General features: G+C 41.0%; 1 protein-coding gene across 4 annotated transcripts in view; it reads right to left on the reverse strand.

The window, feature by feature from the left end:
- Positions 1–7,023: 7,023 nt before the first annotated feature.
- Positions 7,024–14,548, reverse strand: part of LVRN (laeverin) — a 43,256-nt gene continuing 35,731 nt past the window's right edge. For 3 of the 4 annotated variants that reach the window (XR_014686984.1, XM_084503315.1, XM_084503313.1), the window contains 4 exons: positions 13,689–13,859; positions 11,557–11,697; positions 8,789–8,864; positions 7,024–7,261 (listed from right to left, as the gene is read on the reverse strand). Coding sequence is in view for 3 of the 4 variants with exons in the window: in XM_084503315.1 (XP_084359441.1) it covers positions 7,115–7,261; positions 8,789–8,864; positions 11,557–11,697; positions 13,689–13,859 (535 nt within the window). In the remaining variant the exon portion in view is untranslated. The remainder of the gene's footprint in view (positions 7,262–8,788; positions 8,865–11,556; positions 11,698–13,688; positions 13,860–14,548) is intronic. The other variant, XM_084503314.1, reaches the window with a different exon arrangement.

The raw sequence follows: 14,548 nt of genomic DNA on the forward strand, positions 1-14,548 counted from the left end.
ATGCTACACATGCACTTGTTTTGTTTCCCAGACTGTCTTCCTTGTCCTGAAAAATAAAACAGAAATCCCTCAAGGGAGAAGAAAAATCTAAACCTCCAAGGTACTCCTGCAACAATAAGAAACAGATAAAAAACTACCACCTGTTTTATTTTCCTACATATTTTTCATTATTTTTCTGATCTTTCCATATAATGCAGAAAAGAGGAATTAATATCTCTACAAATACAAAATGTATTATTAAACCAGGTTATGTTTAATATCTCATTTTCTTCAGTTTGGTGTCCTCCTAATACTTATACATATATGAACTTTTGAACTTTATGTTCATGAATTATCAAGGATGTGTTGTTGTTTTTTTTAGTTAGTTAGTTTTTTTTTTTTTTTTTTTTTTTTTTTTTTTTTTTTTTTATCATGTCAGATAATAGCTAGCAGCCTGAAATCTACTCAGAATAGTTTGGTACTCTGTTAGGCTATGAGTGAGGGTATACACATACATTAAAGCTTTTGGTGACATTTAGAGGGATTGATACCAGTGGCAAAACTCCCAGTGGTTCCTACAGATGCAAATCTTCCCTTCTCTGAGTATGCAACTGCAAGTATGTATTGGGAGATGTGATGCAAATGTCCCTATTATTTCAAGGAGAGGAGAGGCGAGTAGAGGGGAGAGGAGGGGAGAGGAGAGTAGAAAGGAGGAGAGGGGAGGCGAGGGAAAGAGAGGGGAAGGGAGAAGAACCAACTCCCCCAGAAGTGATAGCGGGGGGGTGGAGGGGGGAATTGAAAAGGTAGAAGTGAGAATAATCATGGGTTGACATAAAGACAGCCGAATAGGTAAATCAGAAGTGGCACATGCAAGCAAGTCAAAGCAAGGAATTCATTCAATGTTCAGACACTTCCAGGAGAGCAGAGCTTATCATGCCTAACAGTTTCTTGGGAAGGCAAATGCCATCACTCTAAACATCCCCCCTTTGCTCCTTTATCCCCAGTTTTATTGCTGACCATGATGTCATGTAATATGGGGCATCCCTTTGGTCAGTTAGGGTCAGCCCTGCTCCATCCCAGCTCCTTGCACACCCCTAGCCTCCTTGGTGGCAGGGCAGCATAAGAAGCTGAAAAACCTTTGGCTCTGTGCAAGCACTGCTCAGCAAGAGCTGAAACATCAGTGTGTTATCAGCAATTTTGGTTCCAAATCTAAAACACAGCACAATACAGGATGCTATGGAGAAAATTAACAATCCCAGCCAAAACCACTGCACCTTCCTTCTGTGCCACTGAGATCTGCAATATAAACTTATTGGCTGATATATAAACAGGTTTCTGTTTCATCACCCAAAAGATAAGAGTATTATGCAAGTATCTCAGTGGCCAGGCCAACACTGGACAGGCTTTATTCTGCAGGCAGACTGAATTATTCATTTCACTGTCAGCTTTCCTCCATGCAAATTCCCTCCACCATTAAATGACAATAAAAAATTTGCAACTGATTGGAAACAGATTGCTGCTGGTAGTTTTTCAGAACAGCGTCAGATAAGCAGACTGAATACTGCCTCTGCTGGTACTTCTCATGCACCTGAGTGCATCTGTATCCTGCAGCTAGCAGGAAAGAGGCAGCTGGAAAGGAGAGACTGGATTTAAAAGCATTAAAAATGAGTGTGTAATGTCCTTACCCTTTTTGTAAATAGTTTCTTGGGGCTCTGTGGTTTCATTGTTTAAACGTAATTACAGGTGAGGTGTTCAGTGGAAAGAAAAAAAAAAAAAAAAAAAAAAGTGCTCTGAAAAGGTCACTACAAACTTATTTGTAGAGATATTGATAAGAAGAGGTCATGACAGTCTTGTGTGACACCAGGGGAGAACAAAACACCTCTCTCCCCAGGGCAGGAGCTGTGAATCCCGCCTCCAGACCAGCTTGGCACCAGCAAGTTTTGTCCGCAGCCCCACCAGTGACAGGCCTCATGGCAGCAAAAGAGGCTGCTTCCTCCCAGCCAGTGCTGTTTCAAGCCCAAAGCCAGAGACATGGCTTAACTCTTTTCTTGTTTTCCATAACACCCTAGCTCAGGCGGGCTGCCTCAGCCAGGCCTTTCCCCACAACCCTCACCAGCCCTGTGTTGCTGTTGGGAGAGGGTCATCCAGCTTCCTCCCTTGGGCCCATGGTCTCCACACCTGCTGGCATGGCTGCTCTTCCCTCATGGCCATGTTATGCCATGCCACCCCAGGCCATGCCATAACCTCCTGTATGGTTATCTCCTCCCTTTACCACCCACACACATCCGGATGCTGGCAGCAGGAGCTGTGGGGAGCTCGGTGGGAGGTGGCCAGCACATCCCCACGCTGCTGGTTCCAACCGCCACCAACAGCCCCCCAGCAGGGCAAGAGGTGCTTTGGGAAAGTGTTTTGGAAAGGGTGAAAATGCCAGGCAAAGAGAGGAGTGAGGAAATTAAAATCTAAAAAAGCGAGAACAGCCACCAAGGCACAAAGGTCATCGAAGGAGGAGTGGAGCAGGTGCTCCTAGCAAGCTCTTCCGTGAGAGACTGCAGTGCATGGAGAGGACCCAGGCAGGAGCAGGGAAGAGCATGAGGAGGAAGGGGCTGCAAAGAGGAACCATTACAGACCAAACACAACTGCTGCTCTCCATTCCCCTGCATCGCCCAGGGAGGAGGATGAGGGAGCGAATTTCTTCAGCCTGGGAGGAAGGACAGGAGGGGGGGGGGGGAAGGTGCTTTTATTTTTTTACTTTTGTTTCTCAGCCACCTACTTGGCAATGAATTAAACTCATCTTCCCCAAGTCAAGTCTGGTTTTGCCCATGACACTAACAGTAACCAATCACCCTGTCTTTGTCTTGATCCATAAGAGTTTTCATGTCATTTTCTTCCCTGGTCCTCTCATAAAAGGGAAGTGAAACAGATCAGGTTGGGCATATGGCAGCTGGTTCCGGCTAGCCCACCACACCCCAGCCCACCATACCCTGTCAGGTCCTTCCCTCAGATAACGTCACGTTGCAAAGAAAGACAGAAAATGGCACCTGAAAGATCAGAGCCTGTTGTCTTTGCTAGAGAGGAGCCCCTGCACCTCTGGGCCAGGGCGTGTGGAGGTGACAGCTCTTTTTGTGCTCTGTGAGTCTCTCTACACAATGTGAGTGTGGTGAGGCCACATCACTCTTCGCTCATGACACCTTAGCCTGTGTTCCCTTCTCCCCACCCCATACCCACCTTTTCTGGGACTCACAACAACCCTGAAAGGATCAGGCTGGTCCTCCTGCCCTGTGCACACATACTATTTACATAGCCAGGTGGCGTGGGGCCTGTGCCTCACTGCTCAGACTCCACAGCTGATTTCTTTCTCCTTACCTGCCCCAAGAGCTCCTCAGGGTGCCAGGGAGGAAAGGGGCATGAGCTGGTGGGGCAGACACAACAGGTGGCACAGGGCAGAAGATGTCTGGCACTGCTTGGTACTGGAGAATGAACGCCTGTGAGGGGACTGCAGCCTGTGGGCAACTCAGGCCAGGGGAAGGGACACTGCTGAGGAGCTGTGGATGACCCACAAGAGGACCGGGATACCTTTGTTGGGATTATTAATCCCCATCTAGATGAACAACGGAGAACACAACATAATCCTTTGACATACATTAGGTTGAGTTACTTCAGGGCAAGGAAGCAGGGCACCCAACACACTCAAGATGCCTGAGCATCTCCATCTTTACCCCCTTCTTGTTCCCCTTGGATCTTGCTTCCCTCACTTTCTTCTTCATCCTGTCTCCTTTTTATACCCATAATCCTCTCACCTGTTTTCATCCTCCCTTCCCAAATATTCTGTCAGGTCCCTTACTCCTTCCATTGCATAATTTCTTCCACATCCTTGCAGTTCCCCTTGAGACTCCTGGCCAGTCGTGCATGTGTGCCATAAACTCAGAACAAGCTTAACTTTTTGACTTACACTCTCTCAGGGCAGAGAGCAGGACATAAGCCAAAAGGCTAATCTTTTCCCATCATATCTGTGTTTTTTGCCTTAGGGCCCACTGAATACATCCTGCCTATTAATAACACCTTCTCTCTCTGGAAATTTCCCTACACACCCTTACATCGTCACAACTGCTTGCCCCATGCCACCTACACAGCCTGCGTAAGTACTATAAAAGCTCATTTCCCATCCATGTCCTCATAATCATTTTCAATGAACTTCCTTTCACCTCATCTCCCTTTGCAATAAAGCAGCTTTCCAGCTCGCCATGGATTTCCTTTCCTCCACCTCACCCTCCCTTGCTGCAGCTCCCATTTGCCACTCCCAAATGTCTATGCTCAACTTGTACTCAATGGCAGTACGAACTGACATGGTACAGCTACTGATGCCACCATGTACAAATGTGCGGACTCTGTGTACTGGGTCTGGCTGGGATGTTAACTTTCCCTGCAGCAGCCCATACAGTGCTGTGCTCTGCACTTGTAGCTAGAACAGCAGTGGTATCACACCAGTGTTGTGTTTCCTGCTGAGCAGTGCTGGCACAGCATCAGGACTCTCTCTAACCCTGCTAGGGGGTGGGCAAAAAAGTGAGAAAAGAAACATCACCAGGCCAGCTGACCTAAACCAACCAAAGTGATATTTCCTACCATATGGTGTCACACTCAGCAATAAAAGGTGGAAAAAGGAAGAAGATCGGAAGGGTGGGGTCTCATTGCAAAAACGTCAGTCCTCCTCCTGAACACCAGCTACGTGCATTGAGGCCCTGTTCCAAGGATGTGGTCAAGCATTGCTCACTTGTGGGAAGTAGAGTAATTTCCTTCTTCTGCATTTCCACATAACCTTTATTTGTTTTATTTTGTTTTTGTTTTTGTTTTTTCCCTTTCCCCCTTTCCTTTTCCCCTTTCTCTTTTTTCCCCTTTAGTTAAATTGTTTAGTTAATAATAATCTTTCCTTAATATATTTTTTTTCCTTTAATTAAATTATCTTTATCTCAACTTGTGAGTTGTTCTTTACTTTACTTCTTCCCCTCCTCATCTAGGGAGGGGGAGTGAGAGAGTGGTTGTGGTGTTTAGCTGCCTAGCATGGTAAAACCACCACACTCTGGAAGCAAGAGAGATCCTACACAGGCAGCTTGCTCAGAAATCACCTTCAGCATTTCCCTCTGTCATGAAACCTGTTCAGCTGCAGTCTGAAAGACAGAATGTCAGCCAAGAGGTGCACATCAGTCAGGACTGCCTATTTGAAAATAACTTCTAGTTTAAAACTGTTTTAATCCTTATTTACATAATGGTTATTTTTTGGTGTTTTGTTTTTTGTTTTGTTTTGTTTTTCAATTAAGATTTTTCTTCAGTAGAAAGAAGAAAATATCATAAAAGAATAATAAGGAAAGGGGAGAGTGGTTAGAGAGGATGAGTGGTTGCTCACAGCTGGAAGGAAATGGTTTGAACATGCTAGTCTTACAGGCTAAACATTGTTACGGAAACTTTAGTCCATAAATCTTACAGCAATGACTTTCTCATGCTTTGCTTAGCCCATCTGATGCCTAATAAGGCAAAGCTAGTGATTGACTAAGGGGAGTCCTGGGACATGCTGAGTTAAAACCCCTCCAACTCATCATAGCCTAGCTGAATGGGTCTCCTGTCTGAATCAGCTTGATGAAAACCCTCAAGACTGCATGCAATTTTCTTTGGCACTACCTTTAACTGGATCAACTGCTAAAGAGATCAAAAAGTTTCAGGACAAACCTGGCTGCACCAGCTGGTAATGCCCAAGTGTTAAAGGGATCCTTGGGTAGTGTCACAACAGCTACAGGGTTTGTTTTGCACCACAGAGAAGCAAAAAGTTTTCATTACATCCAATATGGCTACATTTTCCTTAAGTGCATTTAGAGGTGAAAAATTCTTTTCAATGAAAAATTCTTTGTATCAACAAGTCTGTTTTTACATTCCTTGTCTCCTCATCATGTGGTACTGAACTTCTTGGGTTTCCTACGCATCTATGTAACACTGTTTTCTGTGTTAACCAGAGCACCAGTACAGGTAGCTTTGCCATAATGCTATTACCACACAAATGAATTGCTTGAACTGGGGAGCCCATAATTCTTTACACACAAGCTAATATGTTTTGCTAGTATTAGTACTCTAGAGGCCTGAATTCTGTCCGTCATGTCTGAAACACTGAGTAAGCAAGATGATTTAACCTGTGTTTAAATTAGCATACAGATCTGTGCCATAAGAATGGAAACACTTGGTGATGTTTCAGAGGGCTTAGTTTGGACTAGTTGTAACCTAGGGCCATGAAAAAAAATGACCATCAAATGGCGGAGCTTATTACTTGCATCCCAAGAGCTCATCATTTTCTTGTTTAATTTTTTCCAAAAAGAATCTGGTTTACATACCCCAAGACTGTCCTGGGGGTTAAAGCATGATAACAGAGACAACAGGGAGGGTCTCTTCAAAAGCCCATTCCTAATCAAACATGAATGTGAATGTAAACACTTTCAGTACAAACCTTTACAGATCTGCTCAAGAAAAATAAAGTTTTAATGACAAGGTGTCAATTTATTATAATTAAAAGATGATATTTCTTTATTCCTTTTCTGTCCACAGCTCTGAAGCCGTTAACAAGTTTATGTTTCATGACACTGTTCTAAATTATTATCCCCTTTGCATCTTACAAACAGAGAATTGGAAAGCAACAGATGAAATGACTTGCCCAAGGCTGGAGTGCAGATAAGCAAAACAGAATATAAAGCTTTTCCAGCTTCCTTATGTGTTTTTGCCAAAAACTTGTACCACACCCTTTGTTCTGATATTTAGGCAGGAAAAAAAAAAAAAAAAAAAAAAAAAAAGAAGAAAAAAAAAAAAGATTTAGAGCTGTATCTGTGTATTAGGTTATTATTAGCAACACATCCCTACAAACAACTCATCCCAGTAAGGAATTAATTTAGATATTTAGATACAATATGAAAATATATATCTTATTTCTGATCTGAAATCAGAATCTTTCTTTTCTTTGTGAATTGGTTTAGCCCAGCTTTCCAGTTGGGAAGACAACCACAGGACTCATAAAAATGTGCTTTATCTTTAATTACATCTTAAAATGAATACCAAAATGCTAGTGAATCACACACTAAAATATACTGGAAATTGCTTTCCCAAGTCAATCATCTACATTTTTATGTAACCAGTCAGCAACTTTAGTTAGAAGCTGTCTCCTTTCCACATTTTCAACTTTTGCAAACTCCAGTAGTAGAGTAGCAGTCACTCTCTCATCTTCTTCCAATGTAGTATTATAGAAAACCTGCAACTGAATAAATAAACACGTGAGGTTAGTCCATGTAATTGCACTTGAAACAAACAACCATGTATCTGACAGACCCTTTAGACATAGAATAGGGAACAACTGTAGAGAGTAGTGGACAAGGCAAGGGTACTGATTACAGTACGTGCTCCTTGCACACAAGGAGTGTGCCTTTTTGCCATCCCTCTAAAGGTCTTTCCAGATGCAGCCAGCTTCACTACCACTGGTGTCTACAACTAGTTGGGGAGCAGAATCCTCTTGTCCTTTTCATCTACAATCACAGTGCAAGAAGTCTCTCCCATCGATCTAAAGAGCAGAAGACAAGTCAGGACTTAAGAATAGCAAAGAAATTTACACAGATGGGGGAGTGGGGTGGGGGGGGGGGTGGGGGGGAGGGAAGGGAGGAAGAGAGGAAGGGGGCGATGTACTATGAGAGAAATGAGGCAGCTGTCTACATCACAGATGACAACCTAACATGCCAGCAGCCTAACTTCTGTTAAGTTGCCTACAGACATTATAGAGAAGGTTATCTTTACAGACAGATTTTAAAGGTGAAAATGAGGCAACTTTGATGATATTTACTGGGACTCTATTCCAAACCTGAAAGTTAATGGAAAGGGTGACACTGGACTATTGTTTTTGTCATCACAGGTAGTTAACTTTTCCCTGAGGTACAAAAGACAAAAATCTTTTAGTTCATGCACGTTTAGGAGAGATTTCTTTTATTTTAGAAACTAACTGACTGAAAAGTTCTTCTAATTAGCCATCAATTCTCAGTTACTTTCTGTATATATGCATGCATCAATCAATGGCTGAAAAAGCACATTATTCGTGAGAATCTGTCATTACAGAAAAAAATGTGCTTCTTGAACTGCAGTTCAGGGCTGACACAGGTGTGCTGATCACATGCAGACAGCACAAAAATTGAACTCTTCAGGAAAAATAGAGAGTACCTTGGGAAAGAATCTAGGCAGATGGACTGGAGAGGAAAGAATGAGACAAAGAGAATGCAACAATGAGTGATGGTTATCCATTCATCACAGACACTAATATGTGGAGGTCTTATTGTGGGGAATAACCCAAAGAGAAGCTACAACCATATTCCACAGATTTCTACCCACCAACAGGTATCCCAAGCCCCATCTATCCCCTTTTTACAAACATAGATCAGCCCAGTGAGAATCGTGAGCTGCCACGCAAACAAAGGGAAAGAACTATTTCACACATGTTCAGGCTATCTGTTCAGCACATGGGCAGGCAACTTCATGTGTTGCAACCACACAGAGCCAGACAACATCCATCCCTGTGCAAAAGCTCATTTTAATGCCATGGTGAATAACTGACTGCATGCAAAGACTCAGAGCTGTGGGTGCATGTTGATACATTTATTTCTCATGAGGAGGTATTGTTTTTCTCAGCGTTTCAACACAACATTATACTATACATGCCCTGAATGTCTTTAAGAAAAGAGCTTTAAAAAGCTGTATTTGCATACTGATGATAAAGTTGAAACTAATTGCTTTTCTCATTTACCTCTTGGATCTGTACATCTGTATTGACAAATCTTCCCATGACTTTTAATACATCATGCAATAATTCCTTCCCATACCTGTAAAGTTGAGACAAAGGTCCTTCCATGAGCATGTTTGCAAAAACACTAAACTTCATCTCACTTGAAAATACTCCTACTATTTGTTTGTTATTTATCATGTTGAAAATACCAACTAAGCTAAAATTTGCAGTTGTATACTCCCTCCCCCCTTTTAAAGCAGTACCATTAAAGTTCAATTTAGACATTTGAACAAGATGAAACACACCAATTATCCTTCATTTTCATTTCCCTTTAAGATCTGGTATTTCTACTCTGGTAAGGTAGTTTTTTTGGCTTAAAAAAGATAACCTTTGTGAGCCCATGCAGACAAAACCATCTAGAAAGGCTGTGCAGCAACAATTCTAACAGCTTGGTGTTTCTGTTCATGTCTTGAGAATAGTGTATGAAGCTAACATCCACAGTGTTCTTTCTGTTTGAAAATGACATGTCAGTTTCTCAGCATATTTCTCAGCAGTATGGAACAGCTAAAGCTCTATAAGCTGGTGTGACACCAACCTGCTACAACTTGCCTTTACTAGAGCTAGCAATATAGCTACACATTTCAGTGCTCCGAGATGGCTGGTCTTAGTTTTGTTGCCACAAATGAGTCCTGAGGGACTCCTGTGCCACCACAGATAGCAGGAATAGACGGATGTCACAGCTGTTTGTCTTTTAGAATTGCAAGGAGAGAGGGAGTCTTCTAGCAGGTATTAAAGGTATTTGTAGATAGCCCAAGCTCATGAGCAATTCACCTGCATCAAAGCAGGTAGACTGGAGATGGGTTAGGACTTAAGACAGTGATTAATAGTATTACTGGTCCATGAAGCCCTTGTAAACCTGTATGTTTCAATCCACCATCTCTAAAAAAAGAGAGGGGGCTGTCTTTAGAAAAGAGGTTACAATCTTACTTTTGCATTTTACACCCATGCTTATGAAATGATAGTGGGTAAACCCATTTCTATAGTACATGGGGGCATGCTTTTATTTATTTATTTATTTATATATTTTTTTTATGCTATGCATTTTTCTCCTGATTGTGGAACTGTCTGGTCGAATGTGTACCAAGAAATTTACCTTTTTATTTATGCAGTTGAAAAGATAAACTAGAAAGATTCTCCAGTTGCCCACAGGAAGCCTATATTGCCTCACACTATATTACAAGCAGCCTGAATAAAAACACGTACAAAAGTCAAGTCAATGATGGTTTCATCTGTGAAGTCCAATGCTATGTTCCTAGCACTGAGACTAATCCTGTTCCATCACTTTCCATCAGGTCTGTTCATTTTCAAAACTCTTACTCATTTTCTTGGCTTTTAGTTTTCCACCACCACTTTTCTCCTTTTACTGCTCCTGAAATCATTTGTCTACAGGGCCAGTGTAAAGTGCGAGACGGTCCTGACCACACATAGAGCATGGGTCAGTGGGAACACTTGTATAATGTGTTTGCATAGCCAGCTTTTACAAAGGGACCTGTGAACAATCACATGATAGTCTAAACAATGTTCTCCATGGGGACATCAAAAGGCTATCCGATTTACGGATCGCTAGCTACCCAAAACATGCCTAGCTTTGTTCTCAGCCCTGTATGTGAAAGATATAACTCATGTCATCCTGTCAATCATGCAATTGCCACTAAGTCTTGATCCCATAAATAAAGTGCCCCAACTTGGGGTAGCTCTCACTGGCTGGTCAAGATGTCCAGTGTCATGATGGAGGACATGAGAGTTCAACAACTTTTCTAACTGTTGCCTACCAGCAGGTAAGAGTATTCATTAATGGTACTGTGCTTTGCCTACACAGCAAGTGGCTTATCTCTTTTCTTTCTGCTTATGCTTATACTGCTCATATTCCTCTCAAGCTTAATTATATTGGTAGACAATGCATATAATTACAATAAAATCCATCAGACTCTGTCCATGGTCTCTTGGCATCCTAACATCCAGCATCCAAAGGACCTGTAACAGAGCCATCACTGTACTTTAGCCGTGCAGTCTTCTGTTCTTCCAAACCAGTAAAAGCACGAGGATATTCCTGTTTTGAAAGTTTGTTCTGTTCCATGTGAAATGCTGCCTGGATAGCAAGAAGCAGGGAACTATAGATTTCATAGCAGCTAGTCATACAGATACTAAGTCATATTTTCACTTATATCTTGCTTACTTGTTCCCTTTACCAGTTGTTACAAAGCACATTTTAAGCATACTCTGGGAGATGGATTTTTATCTTCTACTGTCTCAGAACTGGGAAAGCTTACCATTTAAGTAGGTAAGTAAGTGTCAGATTTTCTATAAATGTTTACACTTAAAAGCACTGAGACAGTCACAAACAGGCTCATTTTAAAGCATTCTATATCTGACGCTGAGTTCTTCTTTGACATTAAGACCTGATGATCTGAAAACCTTGGTCTGTGTACATAAGGAATTGTATCAATCATTACCAAAAAAAAGTCATCTCTGAAAGGAAAATCTGTACCTGGATTTTACAACTCAAACAGCAAGATGAAGAAAGGAGTAAAAAAGAAAAAGAAAAAGAAAAAGAAAAAGAAAAAGAAAAAGAAAAAGAAAAAGAAAAAGAAAAAGAAAAAGAAAAAGAAAAAGAAAAAGAAAAAGAAAAAGAAAAAGAAAAAGAAAAAGAAAAAGAAAAAGAAAAAGAAAAAGAAAAAGAAAAAGAAAAAGAAAAAGAAAGAGAAACTAAAGCTGGTTGCTTACCATACCTTTCATTTAAAAGGGGCCAATTTTCTGTAACAAAATCCCAGGCTATTCGGTGCCCAATGTCCTTAGTCACCACATATGAAATGATGATTGATGTACAGTTGGAAGAAAATAATGTATCACTGAGTCCATATTGCAAGTATCTGTTAGAAAAGAAGTTAATAACTATCAGTTGCTGTTCAACGGTCATAACCTGGAAATATGTACCAGTTCAGAACAATTCTTGTCTTCCCAAATACCAGAATGTGGACAGTTATATCAAACTTGAGCCACTCTGAGCCATGTATTCAGCTTGTGTTTTGTCCTTATGTTGGTAAAATTCCCTGGTCTTGCACACTGGCTGTCCATTTCTCAGTAAAATGAGGGTGTAGCACAACCAGTGTATATATTTGCTTTTTTTTTTTTTTTTTTGTATATATTACAGAAAGAATACAGAGAATGACTCCCACCAGACAACCCTGTGGAAGGAGAAACTGCTCCCAAGTTTCTGGAGAAATCTCCAGACGGAGCCTAGGAAATGAGGTAGCAGTGACATACACTGTTGTGCAGACGGGACTGGCTGCAGTAATAAGGCATCTAAGATACCCTCAGGCAGACTAAGCCATGACTTCAGAAATATTTAACTACCTGCCACTGACGTCAATGGTAGTGGGTGACAGAGCATCTTGGAAAAGTAAATAACTCTTCTTTTTATTGCATAAGAGCATTACTTTACAGTCTCCTGCTTTCAATGGGTTTTCATTGTTTAAAAAAGAAAAAAAAAACATCTTTTCAAAGAGTATGGAAAACTACTGGTAGAGGAGATGAGCTGGGTTTCTCCCATTTGTATGCCACCAGTATGCTTAACAAAATGGAAAATCTGTAATGAGGACCAGGAAAAGCCCAGCTGAACATTCCTCAACCCAAAAGACATTCAGGGTGGCATTTAGAAATATAGATTGCTTTGTCAACTACTACAGCACAGGGAGAAAGGAGGTCATCGCAACTTCTTGAAATGGTGTCTTTCTGTTTAGAGCACAACATATTTTACAGCTTGTCAAGGGACTACTGCTAGTCTGTGCCATTGACAAAGCCATCAAATGACAACTGGTTAGGTGGAAAATAGCATAGTTCCACTCAGATATCTTCCCTATTCATCTGGCTATCTTCTCAGCCATGTCTGTTCTGCCTTCTCAAATGACCACCATCACAGGGGCAGGTGGTTGGCAGCAGAAACACCTCTACCACTTTCAGAGCTTTAGCCCCACTGTATTATGCCAATACATGGATAATCATTCTTTAGGCCATCATCACTGGCAAACTTCTGTCCTGTGAGATATTCCTCAGGCAATGTGGACATGATATATCAGAGAACTCAGCTTCAACACCTTTTTATTGATTAAGTGAAAACATTTTACATGGATGTCACTGAAAGATAATAAATACAGTATTCCTAACTGGAAAATTAAATAAATTATTTCCCTGTGGCAGTTTACACTTCGAGTAGTGAACAGTGTACTAGCTAGTCTACTATAATTTTCATCATAGCGAAGGATAATTTGGCTTCCATGCAAAGGCTAAATAGGCTTTGAAACTTCAGCTTGAAAATAAAATTATCAGGGGAGAAACATTGTGGGAAAAATATAAAATCTTAAATGGTGGAGAAAAATGTCACTGCAAATTATAAATACTGTTTCTTACAGTGCAGAGAGCAAGGGCAGCAAAAGCAAACAAAAATGACAAGAAATAAACCAAAAGATATATACAATATATACAAAAGGTGCATACTGCATGCAATATTATGGAACATGTTGTCACAATCTGCTGTAGCACCTGAAGGCATACTTTTAGTTCAAAAGGAGATTTAGGTATATTGACACATCCATTGGTAGTGTTAGACATGGCACACTAGTTACCAGCTTGGGAAGTCCTTTTCTCATTCATTAATGGCATCTAGGATGTTATACCAGCAGAATGACCATTTGTGTATGCACTGTTTATCATATTTTCTCTGTAAGAAAACTCTTAAGATTCTGACATTGTTTTGTATTAGACACATGGCTCTGCAGCAGGCAAACCTCTGCCAGGTTCGTACGGTGCAGTATTTGTTTTTGTGTGATTTCTACCCACAAAGATTTGCTTTGATCAAGGTCACCTGTGAAGTAACCATGACTCTTTGGCACAGCTCATGGCAGAGAGGAGGATGTCTTTGTCTTCCTTTGTGGAGTCGGTATGGTTATACATTTCCCATGCAAAATTCCATTCTTTATCACTTCCCAGTGCAACACCATAGCAACTGACCGTTCTCCTAATTAGAAAGGGAATTCTGCAAAGCAAAATATGGTTAAAAGGTACTGTATTGTTATAAAGTCAAAACAAGCAATTGATAAATAACAAAAGAAAAAAAAAAAGTTTATTTACAGTTAAAAGATGCACAATAAGAGAAATATAAATGAGCAATCTAAATAAAACTGTTAAATTTGATTGCTTTATCCATGATTTAAATATTAACAAAATGCAGTCTAAAGGAAAAACAAGAACTTTTCATTTTAAGCAATTGGGTCAAGTCAGTTTCTGTACAGACTGTGCCAATGCCACTACTGCACATCCTAGCTAGTGTATCAATCACACCATTAAAGAGGCTACAGCTGCATGTAACTGGGGTTGTATAGTCCGGAGAAAAAGAAGGTTGAGAAGAGACCTCATCTCTCCCTACAGATGTCTGAAAGGAGGTTGCAGCGAGGAGGGCGTTGGTCTCTTTTCTAAGGTGTGATAGAACATGACGAAATGGCCTCAAGTTGCACTAGGGAAGGTTGAGATTACATGTCAGGAAGAATTTCTTCACAGAAAGGGTTGTTGGAACAGGCTGCCAAGGGAGGTGGTGAAGTCTCCATCTCTGGAGTTATTCAAGAGACATGTGGATTTGGCGCTTAGGGAGCTGATTTATTGATGGACTTCTTAGTATTAGATGATGGCTGGACTTGATGATCTTAAGGGTATTTTCCAGCTTAAATG

This window comes from Aythya ferina (genome assembly GCF_964211825.1).
Source record: "Aythya ferina genome assembly, chromosome: Z".
Classification (NCBI taxonomy): domain Eukaryota; kingdom Metazoa; phylum Chordata; class Aves; order Anseriformes; family Anatidae; genus Aythya; species Aythya ferina.